General features: G+C 41.7%; 1 protein-coding gene across 3 annotated transcripts in view; it reads right to left on the bottom strand.

Moving 5' to 3' along the window:
• Window positions 1–20,229, bottom strand: part of BACC1 (BPTF associated chromatin complex component 1) — a 92,655-nt gene that overhangs the window by 56,462 nt on the left and 15,964 nt on the right. For 2 of the 3 annotated variants that reach the window (XM_086945911.1, XM_086945913.1), the window contains exons 2-4: window positions 14,897–14,991; window positions 9,250–9,351; window positions 1,228–1,439 (exon numbers count right to left, since the gene is read on the bottom strand). In XM_086945911.1, coding sequence (XP_086802037.1) covers window positions 1,228–1,439; window positions 9,250–9,351; window positions 14,897–14,991 — 409 coding nt within the window. The remainder of the gene's footprint in view (window positions 1–1,227; window positions 1,440–9,249; window positions 9,352–14,896; window positions 14,992–20,229) is intronic. The other variant, XM_086945912.1, reaches the window with a different exon arrangement.

The following is a 20,229-nucleotide window of genomic DNA, read 5'->3' as shown; positions in this document are numbered from 1 at the left end:
TTATGATTATCAATGAAGATCCCCTGGGAGAGAAGGAATGTTTCTTAACTGTAATCCTAGTTCTCTCACAGGGGATTCTCCATTGAAATCCTATGCAACTCTCTCTCCACCCAGACGGAAGAGATAATATTTGTACACCACTATACTTCTGATTCGCTCGTCAAAAAGAACTTTGTAAACTGCCAACTATAGGGCATGATGGGACAATGGAGGTCAGACGGCCCTTAAAGGTGCACTGTCCTGTTTACATTGTTTCAGTGCTGCAGTCTATTGAAGCTACATTGGTATGTGTTATTCCTTAACTTACTTTAAAAAGAAGTATAAAGCGTTTTTGAAGGATGTTTTTAAAAGATCACTTTTCATTTTTGCTTAAGTGATTTTAAGAAGTCTAACCCTTTTTTTTTTCCTTCTAAGTTTTAGAGTAGCTCAATAAATATTGACAGTATAGCCTGTTTTTAAGGCTGCAAAAATGTAACATGTCTGTCACATATGTTTTCTTGGCCTTCACTGAAGTAAGGCTAAGTAGGTGTGACTTTGAAAGAACTGCTTTGGGATCCCTGCATGTAGGCGAGACTATTCAGTGCTTATGATTATCAATAAATAGTAAGTGCTTAGGATTTCAATGGTGATCCATTGAACGCGAAAAAAGCTTACTGGACTGCCAGTACAGCAAACCCAACGCCCCATGACTGAAATCCACACCCAATTCGTCCACTTCCTGCCAATCTCATAACTCTCACCCAAGAACTGCTTCCCCCAGGCACTGTCACTCTTAACGAGTTCTCACCCTTTATCCTACTGCAGCTCAAACACTTCTTGGTCACCAACAATTGACATCCGCATTAGCCCAGCCAACTTTGGCACACAGCATTCGCAGTCCAGCAGTTCCGACCATAGCACTGTCACCGAAACACTTGTGAAACCCCATTACTTTCCATTTCCAGCACTGTGAGCCATGGGTGCCGCAATCCCCCAGAACTACAAAACCCAGCACTGCCAGTCACACAGATCTTCCAGAGTCATGCTAGGCAACCATTTCCTCCATGCAATGTCCTCACTTGACTTTGCTTCTTTCCCTTCACCACGACCAGCATGGTAAGGGCCCTCTCCAAGTACTAGGAAGTCAGACTTAAGAGGAAGACCTTACATCACACAGCGGACTCTTCTATGGGGTGTACCTTTACATAGTAACTCCCCACCCTCCCAAAACATTTTTAAAAGCAGTACCTGATGTTTTTTGTTTTTTAACAGTGCCTGAGGACCGCTCTGGAACAACACCACTCAGTGATGCCTGAGCCGTAGGGACCGCAATGACGGCTGGTCCACCGGATGAAGCCAGCATATGAGACTTCTTCTGTGGCTTCTTCGGAGACTCAGAATGTACAGATACTCCACTGTCCTCATAGATCTTTCGCTTCACTGTGGTCTTAATCTGAGCCCTGTAGATGAGAAAGACAACTCAGTCAGGCGTAAAGAAGGGATCAAGGCAAGGGCAATAGTAGCCAGGGTGAGTGTGAAACAAATTCTCACCAACAATAAAGCAACATCCTCAAAAGGGGACAGAGACACAAAGGCAAGTGGCAGAGACCCAGGCTCAAGGGACAACGGTACAGGAGAAAACAAACAGAATGGAAACAGTATGGAGAAGAGCAAATATGCAAACACTTGGAGTAGCAACTTTATTTCTGCATTGCCAATTCTATTGTAATGGGGACTTGCTCAACTACCGGAGCTAGGGTGGGTAAGTATTTTGGATTTTGGTATTTTGACAACAAGGATGTCAGACTATCTGAAGATTACAGGGAATGCCCATCTATAAGAAAGGTACTGACATGCATTATATTTGTGACCAGAACCCTTTAAACCAAATTACAGTGAATCAAGTAGGGCCACTCTATTTTAAACATGCGATCAGTAAGCATTACAAATTAAGTGGATATTCAAGGCACATCACACAAAGATAATAGAGGGAGGCTTCAGGATACTTTATCACTTATAAAGAGTGATCAGCATCTGGTTAAACCATGTAGACGACTCTCATGAGCAAAGCAAATACTAATTTGTCTTAAGGGTTGGAAGATTCTACATACACGGCGGCATCTAAAGACAATCTGGGCATTTACTGTACACAGCAACAATCGTACTTTCAACTCATGACACCAGGAGAATAATTTGAAGGCAGCTGTGGAAGTGTTATAAGACCAGCCACAGACTTCCCAACGCTACCAAACAAGGGCTTACTTAAAGATTAACAATGCGGGACTATCACTGTAAAACAGTGGTCCTCCCACCCTACCAAACCCATGGTCCCTGGGCTCTATTTATAGCTGGGTGAAGTGCCAGGTTAACACCATGTGGACTTGCACATGGAGCCATTTGGTTTTTTGGTAAAAGAAAAACTCCTTCCCTGGGAGTTCATTTTCTCTAAATGGAAATGTTTGCATGTAGGGGCCACAAACATGGCGACTGCCAAATAAACTTTGTTTCTTCCTTTGAAACGGAGGCAAATATTTTGCTTTACAGCACAATTCTTCAAACAAACGGACCACAAACTCAGTTTTTAAAGAAGATTTGAAGAACTATTCCAATATCTCACTTCTTTGTAGTAGCATGTCAAGTGTGCCTCTATCTCATAAAATAAGGTGTGATTTGTAAAGTGCAAATTCACCCCTAGTGACATCTTGGCATTCAATTTTTAAAATTAATTATTACCATGTCAATGGTACTCATTTATCAGCATCAGAAGAATGAATGGTTGTGTAGACTCTGCAGGATTCAAAGCTATAACTATGACGTCAAATACCGATTTGTGGACCAGTTGTAATTCTCCACTGAGCCCCCAGTCCTGGCTATAGGAAAACTGTGTGCAGCCTATTTATTTTGTATATTAACAGAAGAATGAACCCTAAGTATCCTAAGTAGCTTGTGTTTTCTTGTCATATTGCACGAACTGGCCTCATGGTCGGATACAATGTTCACACACATCAACAAACACACAAATTTTAGCATGATGCAAGTCATTTGAAGTAAAGTCAGCACCTTTCCCTGTAACCAGGGCTCTATTGGTGTTACACTTGTGCACTGCTCCACTTAGTGATATTTCAATATTTGCCTCTGCTTTTATATTAACATATCTAACAAATAGTCTGAATTCATCCTCACAGAGACAAGTCCAACACTTGAGCAAAGTTATCTTTCGACTTGGGCAGCCTCTGTATCAAACGTCTGATACAAAAGACTTTACACAAATAAGGACACACAATGTGGTCTTCGTACTGTAATATCACCTCTACTTCACCATTCATGTCTATCAGTGGACGGCCAAGATATCCACTGTCAAAGAAGATTTGCGACAGCAATCAAAAGGGTGCAGCATTGTGAACACCTCCCACTCTCTCTTGGCAGGTCTGGTCTTGGCAGTATGTTCCTGACAAGCATGGGACTGAGTTTGTTACATCGTGATCTTATCTTTTTTAACAGGTCATGGTCAAAGTTACATTTTCTGAAATGCATTAGAGATGGTCCCACTTGTGGAGGCCCAATGCCTTCCTGGAATCAAGTGAGACTACCATGGGGCGGTCTCCTAATCATTGACCATGTCTTTTCTGTAGATAAGCCATCTTAGGTAGACTTTAATGCTTCATCCAGGGATAAAACCACCGGGCTAAGTATACCAATTGCAGCTGCCGGTCTGTATCCTGTTAGCAACAACCTTAATTACGATTTTCACATGGAGAGTAAGCATTGAGAAGGGTCTCTAAGAAGAGGAAATGCTTAAGCTTTTGTCTAAATTAAGGCAGTCTGAACATCAGAACAATGTCTTCAGGAATGTGGTTGTTGCTCTATGGGCTTACAGTTGAGAACAAGGGTTTTCAAACTAAAAACAAAACATATTCCGCGGCCTGCAACTAGAACAAATCACTTATGCACCAAAAGTTAACACCAGACCACAAATAATTTAGTAGAATTACTTCAATAAAGCCTGAAGTATATGCTGAAGATGCCTATTACAGAGGTTCGCCAATATAAGAAGAGCATGGAACACATGCCTCTATCATTGATATATTGGTCAGATGCCAGAACAAGGCAAAAGGCCTGGTGTGGGCTAGATTATGAATCTATACCTATGAGGTGATTTATGCTTGCTGCATGTCAAGCGAACCACCTGGGCCAGTCTTTACAAAGGTAAGTTTGTAAATAAAGTAGGGTTCAAGTGACAGTCTACAATACAAAGAGACCTGAAATGTAAGGTTTACAGTTAGGTGTCGACAACAAGGGTTTAACCATGCATCAATTCAGCCGTACCATAATTCTACCTCCTAACTGCACTAGCCAAGCTCATTGCTCCATTCTTTCAACCAGTTCACTAAACTGATGTAAAATTTGCCCCATGAAAGATAGGCCTGGTGTTCGCTGGCACATCCTGGAGGTCCTCCTCGAGATACCATCTCTCGCTGCCAAAGCACATGCTCCACAGTTCCTTCATAAAATACCTATGGCTTTTCACTTGACCGAACTAATAATGCAGACTATCTTTTCCCAAAATACATCAACTTCAGTTGATAATGAAGTACGCGTGCTAAGGATGGCTTGAATTCTATTTGGAGACAACTAAAAGGTTTTGGAAATCAAACTATCTCTTCCCTCCTTTGGACAGGGTCACCCAGGCTAGACAATATCCAATGTATAGGATTCTGGATTGAAACATGCATTGCACTCTGCCATACTCTAAGAACACTCTCTCTAGGAGAGACAATGGGCATTTGACTGTCAACAGCAGTCCACTTCACAGGGATGTTGTAAACTGCAAAACTTCAGAATGGAAGTCATGCGAGTTTACAAGAAATTACTGACTGGATGTCTACAGCAAACTTGCGATCAGAATTAACTAGGGTTTCAAGGAATCGCTTGCAATAATGAGGCCCTCTTTCTTTTTGTCACGTATTATATGCTGCTTGTTAGTCTTGATTCATGCCTTCAAATCTATAAAAGTCCATTTCTGGGGAAAAGAAAAATTAACTAAATTTACAATTCTCAACTGTTGTATCTTGATCTCTCTCCATTCTCCCCAAATATTTTCCCCCAAAATATTTTATAGGTTTTGAAACCAAACACAAAAGTGGCAAGTTACATAAAAACAACCGGGATTGTAGATAATGAAGTAGAATTGGCGAGGGACTTCAGGAACCAACCCATAATGGGCCAGTTAGTCTTCCCACTGTATTGAGCAAACCAAATCTAACCCAACTTGCAGGAGCATCTATGTCATTCATACGCAGACCTTTCTGAGGCTAAATATCAGTTCACGCCGGATGACCCTGTTGCAAGTTTTTAAAAACTTACACTGCACCAGTCTCTAGCAAAGTTCAGTTGAGTCTCATACAAAATGGAACCATACTATCCCTGGGCAAGCCAACATTTCCTACTCTAGCAGCTAGTTATGGCTTAAAGGGGCTCTTACTCAAAATGCATCACAGGCACTCAAATTTATTATCTGCAAATTAACCCATACTACTTAAATTTCCAAACAGTGTCCTACTACAGTGCACGGGCTACGCTAAGCCCCAAAGGTTCCCATTAGATTCTTTATTAACTGACTGTTTGGGAAGCTGCATTAATTCTGTACAGCTACTTAATTCATTAGACGTTAAGGAACACACGTCCTTCAAACAATCTTAACCTGTTGGTTGTAACTCTGCCAAGTATAACTCGCTGAATCTAAATTAAACAGTGGGTTGCATCTTCCAAATAATCAAAATTATCCAGTGGTTGTGGGAAAGCTGTCCCCTCCAGCGGGATGCACTTACACCACACTTAGGTAGGCCCCATAGATTCCTAATTATCTAAAGATGTACCTATTCGTTTATTTTTTTTAATACCACTCTAATATTAAGGGATTTATGTACTATGGGTTCAAGGCACCTACCCTATATTTGCTTATCCTGCAGCCTGAAGATCATTTGTTACTGTGTTGCCTTTATACTCATTTTAGAACTCTATTTGCCACCAGCTGGTGTTTGAGGGGCTCCCCAATGTCTCAGGATGCATAGTGTGGCCACAACAAGTGACGTGGGAATCCACCTTCCAGGTCTTGTGGGGGATGGAGAGGGCAGGAAAGGGGCCATCCCTGAAATGTCTGGTGTATTAAACAAGAGTGCTGGTGTGGCAGACGGTTGCAATGTGTATCCACTGGTTATGGCCATTGCTGACCAAACTGTGGACCAGAAGGTGCTCAGCTGTGGACATGACCAAGGGACGAGCATGAAGTTTAATTCTTGCCATTGCACCTTACACAGCAAGAATCGAGTAAAAGGCACCAATGGTTTTAAATGAAGAAGAGTCAAGTACCATTCAAGCAGTATTTAGAAATAGCATGTCACTCATGCACTTCATGGAAGCCTTATTCATGAGTAAGACTGACGGCGAATGAGGATTCCTCATCTAGTTCACACGACAGTGAAGTCTACAAATGCATCCTGGTGGCAATTTGTCAGTTCAGAGTACATTTCGTTAACCAGTGTGCTGTACTCCCAAGAGGAATCCCCAGGTTTTCTGACATCTGGTGGCTGCGAGTCCAGATGAGTACTGATGATAGCACCCTAGTTGTAAGCTCAAGTATCAAGAGCGAATTCCAAATGTAGCTCATTCAGGGATGTCAGCCTGCCATTTACAAGCAGGTCATCAGGGGTTATTATGTATGCTTATGTATGTAACATATATATGATTTCAAGGGATTAAAGCAGTTTTTGTTGTAGATGGAGCCAGGTTGGAAAATCAGCTCTATATAACAAAATATGAGACAGCCCAAGATGGTGGTATATAACTTGGCTACGACTTCCATTCAGTCTAGATATTACTTGCTATAAATAGTTGGGTATGAGAAGGGTACCATACCAGAAATGAAATTAAAATGTGGTGGTGTTGTCATCTTAATCTACACTCCTCCCCGGATGGAAAGTTGGAGAGCTGATCGATATACAAAGTCTGTCTTTGGTCTTTTCCAGCAAGAGTCGATTGTTGTCCTCCATCATTTTGTGTGAACCTGTATTAATTAGGATATCCAAATATTTAAAGTTTAATGGAATCCACATTAATGGGTAGTCCGACTCCGCTGCTTTAGCGGTTCCTCTAGATACTGACAAATGCCTCACTCTTGCCCCAACTGATCTTGCACGTAGAAAAACTAGAGAAGATTTCAATGATGTCCAAGTGTTAACAGATGTTGTCTGAATGCAAAATTATCTTGATTTTCTCCTCGGATGTATGTATACCATCTACGAAACTAGACTTAACGCATCAACTCCTTTCGGTCCTTCTCAGACCTTGGTCACAAAATCGGGTACCCAAAATACTAGTCATTTTTTAATACAATAACCAAACAATATAGACAAAGGACCATGCAAGTAACATTGTCGTATGTATATACGGCAATGAGAGAGAAGTGGGAGAAAAGTTCTCTCTCATGCATAGTAACATCATAGCATGGAAAAAATAGGTACCAGCAAAACAGGTACCACCACCAAATCACCTTGGACTGAAAAAAAGAGCTTATCTAACTTAACTTCCATGTTTTTGACTACTATGGCTGGTTCAGCAGGAAAAGCATCCGGCCTCCTATTCTCCCACCACTTGATTTGGAAAGACCAAAACAATAAAATTCCGGCCTTATCCAAATTGCATTTAAGGTTGCTTGACCTCATCCAATCCAAAGCTGAAATTACACAGGCCTTGAAGGATTCCTGAACTGCAGCCGAGTATTCTCAAATGAGAGGATCAGCTACATATCATCTGCATAAGAGACCACTTTGAATCCAACAGACTCACCCAAGGGGGCTATATAGATATTAAATAGAGGTTGCTCATGGATCAGCACTGAGGTGCCAGAGGCTGAGCACTTTGGTAGCTGAGGAGTAAGGTGCCAAACAGATGACTGCCCATTTATTCTTCAAATAAGAAATCTAAATTAATCAATTAAAAACAACCAAGTTTGTCAGTTTGACTAAAGCTTTTCATGGCCAGGAAACTTAAGAGTTGGCTATTTGTGCCAAGCACTGGTCATAGAAGAGAGTGATCAGGGTAATCTTCCTGATGTAATGCAAAGACATGAAACGGAGACCAGTGCAGCTGACATTTACATAACAGTGAGACTTGGATAGTGCTTGTGGGTTTGGCTCCTTAATAGTTTGGAAGGAGAGGTAGAAAGAAAGCTGCACTCAAATGCAATTCTGGAATCACTCCACCAACACGTTTGCACGCACTCTGCATACTAGAGGATGTATGCGGCAATGCTGAAGTAGAGAGAGGCAAGTCATCGGCGGTGATATAAACTGGTAGGTGACCGCAATTCCAAGATTGCAGTAGAGTTCACCCTTTGCCCGACGTGAGTCTTAGCTCGATAGTGACTGCTTTTTTCCCCCATACCAAAACAGTTTTTGTCTCCTTCTAAATATAGTGGAAGGCCCGAGGCCGTAACATAGTTCAAAGGGGTAAAGATTTGCCAAAAGTCAAGCAAGTCACAGGTTTAAAACACTGCAGAACCCCCTAACCTTTTGTCATACAAATGCTTGTGTCATAACTCCAGAATTTCAGTAACATCTGAAGACATACCTATTTAAAAAAACATCTCATCTATCAAAGATAAGCTACACAGTTTGTCATCTTCCACCTCGACTCCCTTTCCCCATCATTGTTCATATCTTTAATCATGCCCATTTCTCGTCACTACTATTGTCCTGCGACCTTTCATGCTTACTCATACAGACGAACTGTTATCAGTCTCTGTGACCAAACTGTAATTGCCAACGAAAGACTTTACACTTAATAAAGGAGAAAGGACTCCGTTTCCATGACATGATAACAGTAATTCACATTTCAAACCTACGTGTCTATCTCAAGTGATATGCTTCTAAACACAGGAGTTCTCAGCGTGGGTTCTGCCAAAGATAAGCACATTGCTTTCTTTCTTGCTCTATGGGAAGTGCTGAGTTCCTCCTCTTGCATTATGAAAAAGAACCAGCATTATGGCGGACTTTCTTCTGGATATGAGGCCCATTTAAGCAGGCTACACTTACTGAATATAATCTGTGATCGCACTCCTGGTCATTTATTGCTAGTCAGCCTTTTTCAGCCTCGCCTTTCTACAGGCTAGAGGCACAAACTCTATTGTCTTTCTTAGTCTCTTTTGGTCACTTTCCTAACATGGTGGCTCTGTGTCCATAATTTAGCAAAGCATTCCCTTCTGCTCCTTACACTGTTCTGTCTTTGATAACGGAGCTGATTTTATTGAGGTCGTCCCCAAAACGTCTCACTGCCGTTCTTAACATCTCAATCTCTGTATCTGTCCATTTGGCTCTGCAGAGAAACAAAGAGAGGGAGAGAATGAGAGAGACAATGTGAGAATAGTGTGATACACAACTTTGCAGTGCCCACCCCACCTATTCATTTATCAGAGGACAGGATTCAGTGTGCTACTGGATACCCACAGAGAGTCACAGACACAGCCAAAGCGACCAGGAACTCAGACGTCACACAGTCTGCTTCAAGAAATCCGTACTCTGAGCCAGAGGCGTACACAAGGAAATGCCCAGTGCCCCAAGGAACACAGCCAGAGAGACTGAATAACATGACGTCATGCATCCCGCACCAAGAAATAAGAGTTCAGTTCCTGCAGAATACGTAAAGAGAGACCCAGTATCCCGAATAATACAGGCATAAACTCTGGCAGAGACCCTGACAGCACAGAACTCAGTTCAAGAAATCAATACTTGGTGTCTGAAATATACACGGAGACACAGTGCCCTCAAAAACACTTATGTTAAGGGTGGGTGAGTTTTTGTGGTTTTATTCCATAGTTAACAGAAGAAACCTAGTGCCAAACCTGCGTTTATTGGGGGCTTCCCTTCCACCTCTAACAAACATAAAATGCCCTTCAAGCCAATCGGAGTTGGTCTTGTGTTTTGATCTTTTCTATTGGTGTTGTCAGCCAATCTGCAATGGTTGCCTGTGCCTCAGGGGGGTCTAATTTCGAGTTTGCAGGAGATACAGGCAGCCTACACTCATTACATCCCTGCCCAGAACATTCACTCTTCAAAAACTTTCATGGTTGGCTTGAAGGGATGCAGGAGTAATAAACATTAAGAAAGAGTCCTCGACACATTGGGGCTTATGGTATGAAACAATCTGAACTTGGAATTAAGAGTTTAAAGTAGTTGCTATGCAAATATCTGCGTTCAGGACTGAAAGTTGATAACCCACCTGGTCAGACAAGCATGTATCTGCTAGCTTGCATCAACATGATTCTCCCACTCTTTAGTGACAGAACCAGGCATGAAAGACCCAAACTCATGCTTTACCAGGTTTATTATGAATGCACCTCCCATCAGATCTGTAGTGTGCAACCTGTAAAGTGCACAGCCATAAAATCGAAAGACAAGAAGGAAACTGGGCTCTGAACAAGTCACCACCACTGAACTATGGATGGTCTACAAAAGACTGGCACAAGAGCTTACCAAAGGAATGTGAAACAGCAAGCAGCGATTCACAAAACTCAAATAAATGCTTTCCAACTATGAGCTGTTAAAAACACCAGCACTGGATTCTGAAGAAGTGCACACATCCTACAGCCTTCTTTATAATGAATGGTTAATAAAAGTGTTATATTGGCTGACCATATGAAAAGGCTGCTGGTCTTTAACACTTGTAAAGAGCAACTTTGAATCAAAAGAAAAATAAGAGCAAAGATAACGGACGTCTACAAAACCCAGATAAATAGAATGCGTTTTGCCTTCATTGACAGTGTGTTGTTATTCATTCAGCCAAATCTGGGGGAACATTTTTACCCAATCAGGAGCAAACCATCAAAAAAAATCCAGCAGGCCTTTAGACATGGAGGAGGTGCACAAAGTAACCTGCAGGACTTTGCACAGAAGGTGCTAATATGTATCAGCGTGTTGTCTTCAAGTAAGTCAAGATGCACACCCAATCCCAAGCAGTAACAATACAAAGATTTGGCTTTTTAACTCAAAACCTGACTGCAAAGTTGGCATTACAAGTGAGAAAAGCCTAGCCTAATTACGTGGGATGCAATTGGAGCCCACATGCCCTGCCCTCTCTAGATTGTTTGATGGGACTTCAGCACCGCAAAAAGATGTAGAAATATTTGCAAGGAAAGTCTAGTAATTACATGCATCAAGATAATTACAAAGTCAGAATTAATGAGTAACTGAACGAAATAGTCTGAGGTCTAAACAGTGTGCAGTGATAATTAATGAAACAGACCTCCTAGAAAGACTGAAGAATATCTGCACATACTGATCTTTTGAGGCTGGAAAAGGGGGTGCAGGTTGGGATAATAGATGTGCCTCATTACAAAGAACCACTGTACAAAAATGCAGGCTACCACTTATTTATAAAAAAAGAATGCAGATAGGAGTATTCATAAAGTCAATAAAACCTAGCCCGTCTACCCAGACAAAAGGCAAGTATGTGGCATTTTCGGAATGTTCCTGTCAAAGACTGCGAAGGGGAAAAAAATCTGCCCTAAATAGACTGAAGCTTCCTAAAATGTAGAATCACGGGACAAGTAACAACTGGCCGGCTAGCAAGGGATTCCCAACAGCTGTACTAGGTGTGTCTCCGCCCTCCGAAAGTAGACTGTTCTCCCGTCCCTAAATGTTTTCAACATTTTCATATAGCACTGCTCTTTTCATGATGGGTGCTACTGTGCTTTACATAGTAACAATCATGGAGAACCTATTCCTCTTTACAAATATAGCATGAAGCCGCAATGAAACAGAAGCAGTAAGAACACAGGCAGAAGAGATCAGTTAATAGGGTGTGTGTGTGTGGGGGGGAGGGGGGAGTTCACGTATCATTGAAAAGCCATTTAACGAGAGAGTTAATCATTTTTCCTATATAATGAAAGAGTTCATCTAGACGCCCAATGTCTTTAGGGAGAGAATTCTACAACTTAGGAAATTACTCTGGAATCTCTTGTGGTGCAGCTTGGTAGGATTTTATTTTTTGGGTTCCAGTTTGAAGTAGTCTCTGCTTCTAAAGCTTTGTGTTATATTTATATGTTATGTGGTTCATCACTTTATCATTACTCACATCTTTCACTAATTAGAATGTTGCTTTCTTATGATGCCTTAGATGGTTCTAAGATGATGTCATGCCTGTGGCATCAGTGAGCAGTTTTTCCAGCTGTGTCTAGCATAAAGATGTTCAGGTCTTCCTTTGAAGAATAACACTTTGCTTCTTTCATACGAATTTCAATTAAGTGGTGAGGTATAAAGAGTGTTGTTGACAATAGAGCACTATGAAAACAATGAAGCCAATTCAAATCGAATTTGGGCTTCTGTCGAAAGACAGTGGAGACTGTGCAACACCTGGGTGATTTGGTCAAACTTATTTTGCAGGTAGAAACCTTGCTGCTGAAAGAAGGCACTTTAAAATATGCCAATGAGGTTTTCGAAACTCCAATAAGTGCAGCATTTCGAGATACAGTTTGAGAGATCACATACATCTCTACCACTGAGTGAAGTCTTAAAGATTTACATTTTTTAATGGATTGAAGAGCATCTCTGTCACTTTTTTAGGAATGATAGATATGGGGCCTCATAGAGAGGTGTTAATCAATGCAAAAGCCCAGTGATATTACACCAAGAGACAGACTTGGTGTACAGCCATTAATGTAGAGTTCAGTGACCCATCATTTACTTAAGTTGGATTCTCTTTATAGTAGAATTAATTTGCCTACTTTCTAAATTAAGACTATAGAAGTTAGACAATATCCAATCCTGAAAGATTTTGAAAACAGTGTTGTGTGTTCCCTTCAGGGCCCACAGTGGTTTTCCCTTAGGTTAGCACACGCCGCACAAATTCTAGGCTCCTTTTGCTGTGCAGATGTTACAAAATAACATGCTTGTTTCAGTGCCACACTATTATTTTAGAAATGGGCTGCACATGTTTTATTATTCTGCTTTTCTGCTGACATTCAATCTGAACATTTAGTTCAATGTCAAACAAGATTGTGCCCTGTTATTCTCTGATGCAAAAACAACAGTTGATGGACAGAATGCAGAACAATGTCATACATTCACCCCAAGTACAGAGATCTGGGCCAAAATCCATCGTTTTTTTGCTCACCATGCCATTCCTGTTTGAACCCAGGCATATGCAAATCAGTCTTGACCCTGTGCCCCATGGGAACAGTCTAGCCCGAACTGCCAAGCCAAGCCAGGTCCTCCCTGGACTGGAAACAAGCACCCTATGACCTTTCAGCCCTCATCAGCCAGGATAGCTTGATTTCAGTGGCATGGAGAGCACTGGACGTACGTCTGAGCATTCTTTTCTTTTGCTGTTATTCTCTGAAGCCGGACACCAATACCTAGACACAGTAGAAAAGACCCAGCTGCTGTTTATGAGTAGGACATTTCTTATCGTAGAAGCCGAAAATTGCAGGTTTAAAAATAGAGGGGGATTTCTAGCATATAAGAGGTCCCAGAACCAGAGTGCCAGCTTTGCGCAATCTGAGATGCAGACCAGCTAACAGCAAATGCCAGGTATGGGGCCCATCACCACCCCAGAGATCTTTATTATAATATTGCGAGACTAGGCTTAGTGAGATCCACCAATAACCATGATACGGTTTCTCATTGTGTACAGTTTATTGGTGATACTAATTATTTTACTACGTTTCGTATGTTTTCTATTTGCAGCACAGTTGCTTCATAAGAGCAAGATAGTGTCAATAAATATTATAAACCGTTTTAGTTTCTTGCTTCAGTTTATTGTGGATGAAAGGTGATGACCTGCTACTGCGCTTCCCTGAGAGGACTGGAGTTTTGTGTACTGGTGTGCTAAATTACATGTTACTCTGGAAACGTTAGGAGAGAAGCTGAGGCACCATGAGCTAGTCTGGATTCAGGTTCATGGGAACTGATGTGGTATGTTGACTTGATCCCTGCATACTGATGATCTGTGATCCCAGGCATAGTTCTGTTTCAAAACAGAATCCCTGTGACAACAGGTTCAGATTTTATGGACAAGACCAATAAATTGCAAAATCGCTTGCATTTTGGTAAATGGAGAAACTAGATTACTTCATCATGAATCTCATGAGCCCCATATTCAAAATGAGCAATAAAGTGGCCGACATGGAAACCTCTAGTATGCCACAAGTGATCCTAGATGGGTCTGAGGAGTTCCCCTTTCTTGCCACCTTTGAAGCCTGTGCATGTTTTCCGGACATGTAGACGTTGATTAAGACTGAATGTATCCAAGACAGCGCAGATTGATAACTATAAGGAGACAAATTCCTCCTAGAAATAAGGCAAGTGAATGCAAGGTGGGAGGATGGGTCATCTACAGATTTTTGGTATAGGCCCCCCTTCTTCCCACCACTAAATGTGGTCCTCTGACTATTCACCAGCTGACCTGCAATGAAGAGCAATGAAATATGCTGAAAGTGCAAAACAGTAACCACCAATCAATAAGATATGCATTCACAACAATACAATACACATACATACTCAGAGGCCAACATAACTCTTAGCTGTCCTTGCAGTCTGGCACAGGTGTGCTCGAATGGTTAAGTACAATTGGAGTACTCTGTTCCGAGGTATGATAGAACATTCAAGACTGATTAAAAACTTAGATTGTTCTCTGGGCCCATGGAGGATGAATTAACACTCCAAATCCCTTGGTCTAAGTTATTGAAGGTCTGCCTGGAGCCTGCAATCAGAAATGAGTGTGCTCTGCAGAAGATGGTAAGTTGGTACATCCATATTTTTTCTACATGTAGCATGACCATAAACAGATAGGATGCCCACTGAGGCACCGATATGCACAAACTACTAGAGTGCTGGTAAAAGAAACAGTAACAATAAGTACTTACCCTGCTGGAGAGGTATCCGCCACAGGGTGCAGCTGCATTGTTAACTCCCCAAGTTTGGTAAAGGCAGCTCCAGCTGCCGAGAAAATCTCACCCACCTTCAAAGAATAGAGAGAGGAATTGTCAACAGGTTGCTGGCCAAAGCGATGCCCTCGAAGACCACTAATGTCAGTGCTTGGCAGTAGCATCATCTTCTCCTCTCACCCAAAAAGCACACTTATGACCTCAATTCCACCCAATGTGTCTGCATCATGTGCTACCGCAGGGCATGTTATGCATCACTTAGTTGAAGTCCCGAAGGCACTTTAGGCAGGTATAGTATGAAATCTTTTTGTCATTTGCCAAGACTACATTTCTCCTTTCTTACAGCCTTTATAGCACTTTCATCTTTTTTTTAATTTCTTTTTTTATTTTTTAGTCACAAGCATAGCAAAAAACAACAAATCATATATAGCACAGAAATCAATAGAAACGACAAGAGCTGTCCAAATTATTGATCATTAGAACATCAACATATCATAGATAAGACAGTCAAATAAATAATACACTTAGTCCGGGCCAGATGAAGTACAAGAAATAAAGTCAAATATTCAAACAAAAATGTAAATGAGACCAACATATAGTAAAACACCCAAAAAATAACAACATACTTTAAACAAACAACAGCGATTAGTCCCATTGCAGACTTGACCATACCCTCCCAAATTTTACCCTTGAACGTAAACCCCGAGCTTTTGCAAGTGGCAATTCCATTTCAAAAACTTCCCTAAGTAACAACCAAAAATCAATAATCTTTGGACTAGCTACCTCGATCCAGGCCCTGGCGATGCCGAGCCTCGCCGAGATAATGATAATTGAAATTAAAGATTTAGATAGACTGCCTGACTCAGCGACCGAGCCCAAAACTATTTCTTTCTCTGTTAGATGAATCATTGTACCTGGCAATTTACTCAGCAATAATACTCTTAGTCCGGGCCAGATGAAGTACAGGAAATAAAGTTAAATATACAAACAAAAATGTGAATGAGACCAACACATAGCAAAACAACCAAAATATATAGCACTTTTATCTTTCTATTGACTTTCCACTTGGTATAGGTGTGGGCTGAAATCCCTAAACACAGTCATCCCAAGCAAGGTGAGGTAAGCTACTCGGAGGAATGCCCCCCTTTAGGGAATGGACCAGAGCTGGTGGTACTCAATGTTTGTGTGTGAGGCACTGCACATAAATATAAAGTTAGGCAATGAAAGAAGCATATCACACTCGGTCAGTAAGAATTGATATACCAAATGATAAATATCACACTAAGAAACAATAGCTACTTACTTTCACCACACCATATGCTTAAAGCACAACTACAAATTCATTGGGTTATGATTGAAGCACACATCTGAAGCTCATGCACATCAAAATACTAGTATTGAAAAATACATATTCCAACAGCCATTCAAATTGTGTAGCATCTTCTTGACCAGTCAAAATTGTTATAGGCCTCATCAAAATAGGAACGTGCTATACAAACGGCAATACAGCAACCAAAGTATGCAACGCTGAAGTCACACCTTTCATGAAACCATTCATGCAACGCACCTTTTGAGTATACAGGTAGTAGACTACTCCTCTCGGTCTCCTGAAGAAAACATCCAACACAAGGCTAGGATGAGAGTGAAGTGAACCAACAAATATTTGTTTCCCAGTTGCTTATGGCCTTCATGTCAAATGTATTTCTTTCTCCCCAGTTACCATTTTAATGTTTTTTTGTGCAATGTTTTCTACAGTGCCCTTCCTACCCTCAAACTTCCTGCCGTTGCGGTCACTAAGGCTGAAGTTCACACAGAGAGGTTAGCTCACAGTGAGAACAAATATATTTGTTTGATGCATAAACACTTCTTCATGCTGCACATCCCAACACCAGCGATTGCCTCTAGCAACTATAAAAATATACATGAAGAATAAGAAAACAAAGGGGACTAACCTGCTGTCTGTATATACAACAGCTCAAAAAAGGTGAGTTTTGAAAGTGTGGTATATGTATTTTATGCCAGGGTAGTGAAAATGAATGTGGCCAAATAATGTTATTTAGAGCAGTTGCACTAAAAAACACACATTTTCACTTTTATTACTATATTCCAAAAGTCAAATTCCGGTTCATCACCGTACTGTAACAGAGACACATTTTAACGTCTCAGACTTCATAGAACAGTTACTTTACAAAAGGAAAAACATTCTCCTAAAAGTCACAATATCTCAAGTGTAATTGTACCTTGCTGCCCAAATTTAACCTATTGCTTCCTGGTTTTGGTGAAATACATTTGTTAAAACAAATACACACGAAAAATGCAATGGCTACATCCATATATGCAGATGCATAGAGTAGAATATGATAGTACCATTGTTAAAGGAGGAGAGGAGCATTGTGACGCATTCAAGTCTTTGCCTCTCATGAGTCATTGTCCCACCATACACTCATTGGTAATAATTAGAATATTACACCCTACACAACTATATATATATACTAAATGTGTGTAAAATAAAGTTTTATTGGACACCTAGTCAAGAGGTAAATGAGACTTTTGAAGTGGAAATGTCCTTGGCATGATGAACAGGCATGTACTCCTGCATCATGTGCCCAAGTGAATGAGCAATTAGTATCCTGGCACTTTACTTGGCCCTGGCATCACGCTAAGAGACCTAAACAAGTTACTCTGAAACAAGGTTCAGGTCCTCTTCAGAGACCCAGAGTTTGTGTGGATCATTAGTGCGACCAGACCTTTTTACTTGTCTCGAGGAAAGTGTGGGCTACTGACCCCTTTCATGTAAAGTTCACCTTTTAAGTAAACAAATGGTCTTTACACTGACAAAGAGAGAGAATGAGACAGACAGTATATCTACTGGGACAAGTGGATCCACTTCGATGGCCACTGTATTAGCATGGCAAAAGACGGAGGGTGGATACAGCTTCTCAAGGCATTGGAATTGTACTACCCGCATTCCTGTGGGGTGCCGACTCGGACACTAAAGTGAGGGAAGGAGTTGGGCTACCATTACACATTCAACATTGTCCTTATTAGCTGGAAGTTACAGATTAGTTCTTTCTGAGCACTGCCATTTGGCAGATGACAGTAGTGAGAGGTGGGACTGCAGTCCCTATTGTTCAAGGCTATTTATAGGCCGATTTGCCTCCTTCCGGCCCTTTCAAAGGTTTTAGAGACGTTCATAAACAAAGTCTTGCAAAAAAAATATTGAAGAAGGGACGCTTCTCCATGATCCCAGTCCGGATCAGGGCTAACTTCAGTACTGAGTCTGTGTTTTTGTAAGTGACAGAGTCCATCAGGGGTAGCCTGGACGAGGGAGGCAAGGCTATTCTGATACTGCTTGATCTGTCGGCAGCCTTTGATACGCTCCTACATGAGCTTTTAAATAGACTTAAGAACATCGGCCACGGTGGGACTGTTCTCAAGTGGATGTCTTCCTATTTGGAAAATAGACACCAGGTCATTTGGCTTCCACCTTTTTCCTCTCCAGTCCCCGTTGTCAATGTCAGCGTCCCTCAAGGCTCCATTCTTAGCCCGACCCTTTTCAATATTTATCTTTCTCCCTTGGCATCCTTGGTTGAGGAAGCAGGCCCCAAAACTGTCTCTGACGCGGACGACACGCAGCTTATCTTCTCACGTGAAAAAGCAAATGATTTTGATGGGGCAAATATTAATTGCTTTCTCTCAAAGGTTTATAATTGGCGCAAGGTTAACCAGCTGAAATGCAATCCGGATAAAACTGTTGTTTTCTTTGGAAATCTTGAAACACCTCACTGCAGCTATCTTGAAACACCTCACTGCAGCTCTTGGTGGCCCAAGGATCTGCCACCCTGGCCTGTTGAAAAAGAGAAAGTAAAAAACCTGGGAATAATCACTGAAAAACATTGTTGATGCGCCCTCAGATGAAACACCTCTCTGGTGTATGCTTTGGTATACTCCGAATGTTAAAAAGAATTCTGCTGCTCCTACCGCTGGAGAGTAGAAGGATCGTCGTGCAGGCTCTTGTGACATCTAAGCTTGACTATCTCAACTGTCTGTACCTTGGTATTCTAAAATGTCTGACTCAGCGCATGCAAGTGGTCCAAAATGCGGCTGCCAGAGCCATCACAAGTCCTAGAACTTGTTTGACCCCGGTTCTTAAATCCTTGCACTGGCTCTGCATCAAAGAGCGGATTGACTTTAAGGCCTTGACCATTTTTTTTAAGCCTTCCACAAAGTTGGTGCTGAGTACCTTATTAACCACATCGCTGCTGTGCATTTTCCCCTCCTGTGCTGAAAAAATTGAAAATGCCTGAGATCATGACGAGCTCAGCTCGTCATAAGCACAGCTCCACTGTGCCTCATGACGAGCTGAGCTCGTCATGAGCATCGAAGGGGTTAAATGAGTCAACCATTACTATACATCCAGACCCTTGCAGTCCTTAAACACCAATTTGGCCAATGTGCCCAAAACACGCCTTACTCGTACAGGCGGTAAATCTTTTGGCTGTCTGGGTGCTACATTATGGAACAGCCTGCCGGAAACCCCGAGGCTTGATCCAAACTTACGTTCTTTTAGAAAGAGCTTAAAGACATGGCTGTTCAATAAATAACTGGTTTACTTCACTCCCCTCCTCCCCTATCGCAGCTTAAGCGCCAGAGCACTCTTGTTTGAGTAGATGTGCACTCTATTAAATACCCGTTCTCATTTCATTTCAGGGTGAGAAAACGTCTAAGGCCTACCATTTAGGCTGCCCCCGATTACGGCTTCAAGAAGGCTCATTACAGCCATGTGCATTGATCTCACACTTCATTATGCCCTTGTTTTGGATATTCCTGCTTGAAGCCAGCCTCACTGCTACCTGCTGTTAGAGTCCTCACCTTGCACAATGGGGATGTCTGAGAAGCAGCCAGAAAATTACATTTGAAAGAGAACCAACCCACACCAGTTCTGAAACTTAGAACACTGTAAACACATCCCATCTGAAAAATGGTAATAAAAGTGAGATCCAATTTGGTTCCTTTTCCAAGGTCTTCATGACCGTGGAAGGGGTGTGTTCCGGAGAGTAATTGAAAGTCTGCTGTTTGACCAAGGCTAGCACCTGCATGCCAGTTTTTCACCAAGAGGTGAGGCGCCATCACCTGACGGTTTCTGCTGAAGGAGCGGGAGATCTGTATAGAGGCTAAAAAGCCTGTGTGCGTGCCTCTTGAAATAGGGACCAAGTGTTCCTAGCCCTGCAGGAGGAATGTCCACAAGGAGAAGACCATGGAGTTTCCAGCATGAGGAGCACAGAAAACTGGATAGTGGACAATCAAGAGAA

The sequence above is a fragment of the Lissotriton vulgaris genome, chromosome 12 (genome assembly GCF_964263255.1).
Source record: "Lissotriton vulgaris chromosome 12, aLisVul1.2, whole genome shotgun sequence".
Lineage (NCBI taxonomy): Eukaryota > Metazoa > Chordata > Amphibia > Caudata > Salamandridae > Lissotriton > Lissotriton vulgaris.
The sequence above is the reverse complement of the archived record's forward strand: the minus strand, read 5'-3'. Positions and strand labels throughout refer to the sequence as shown.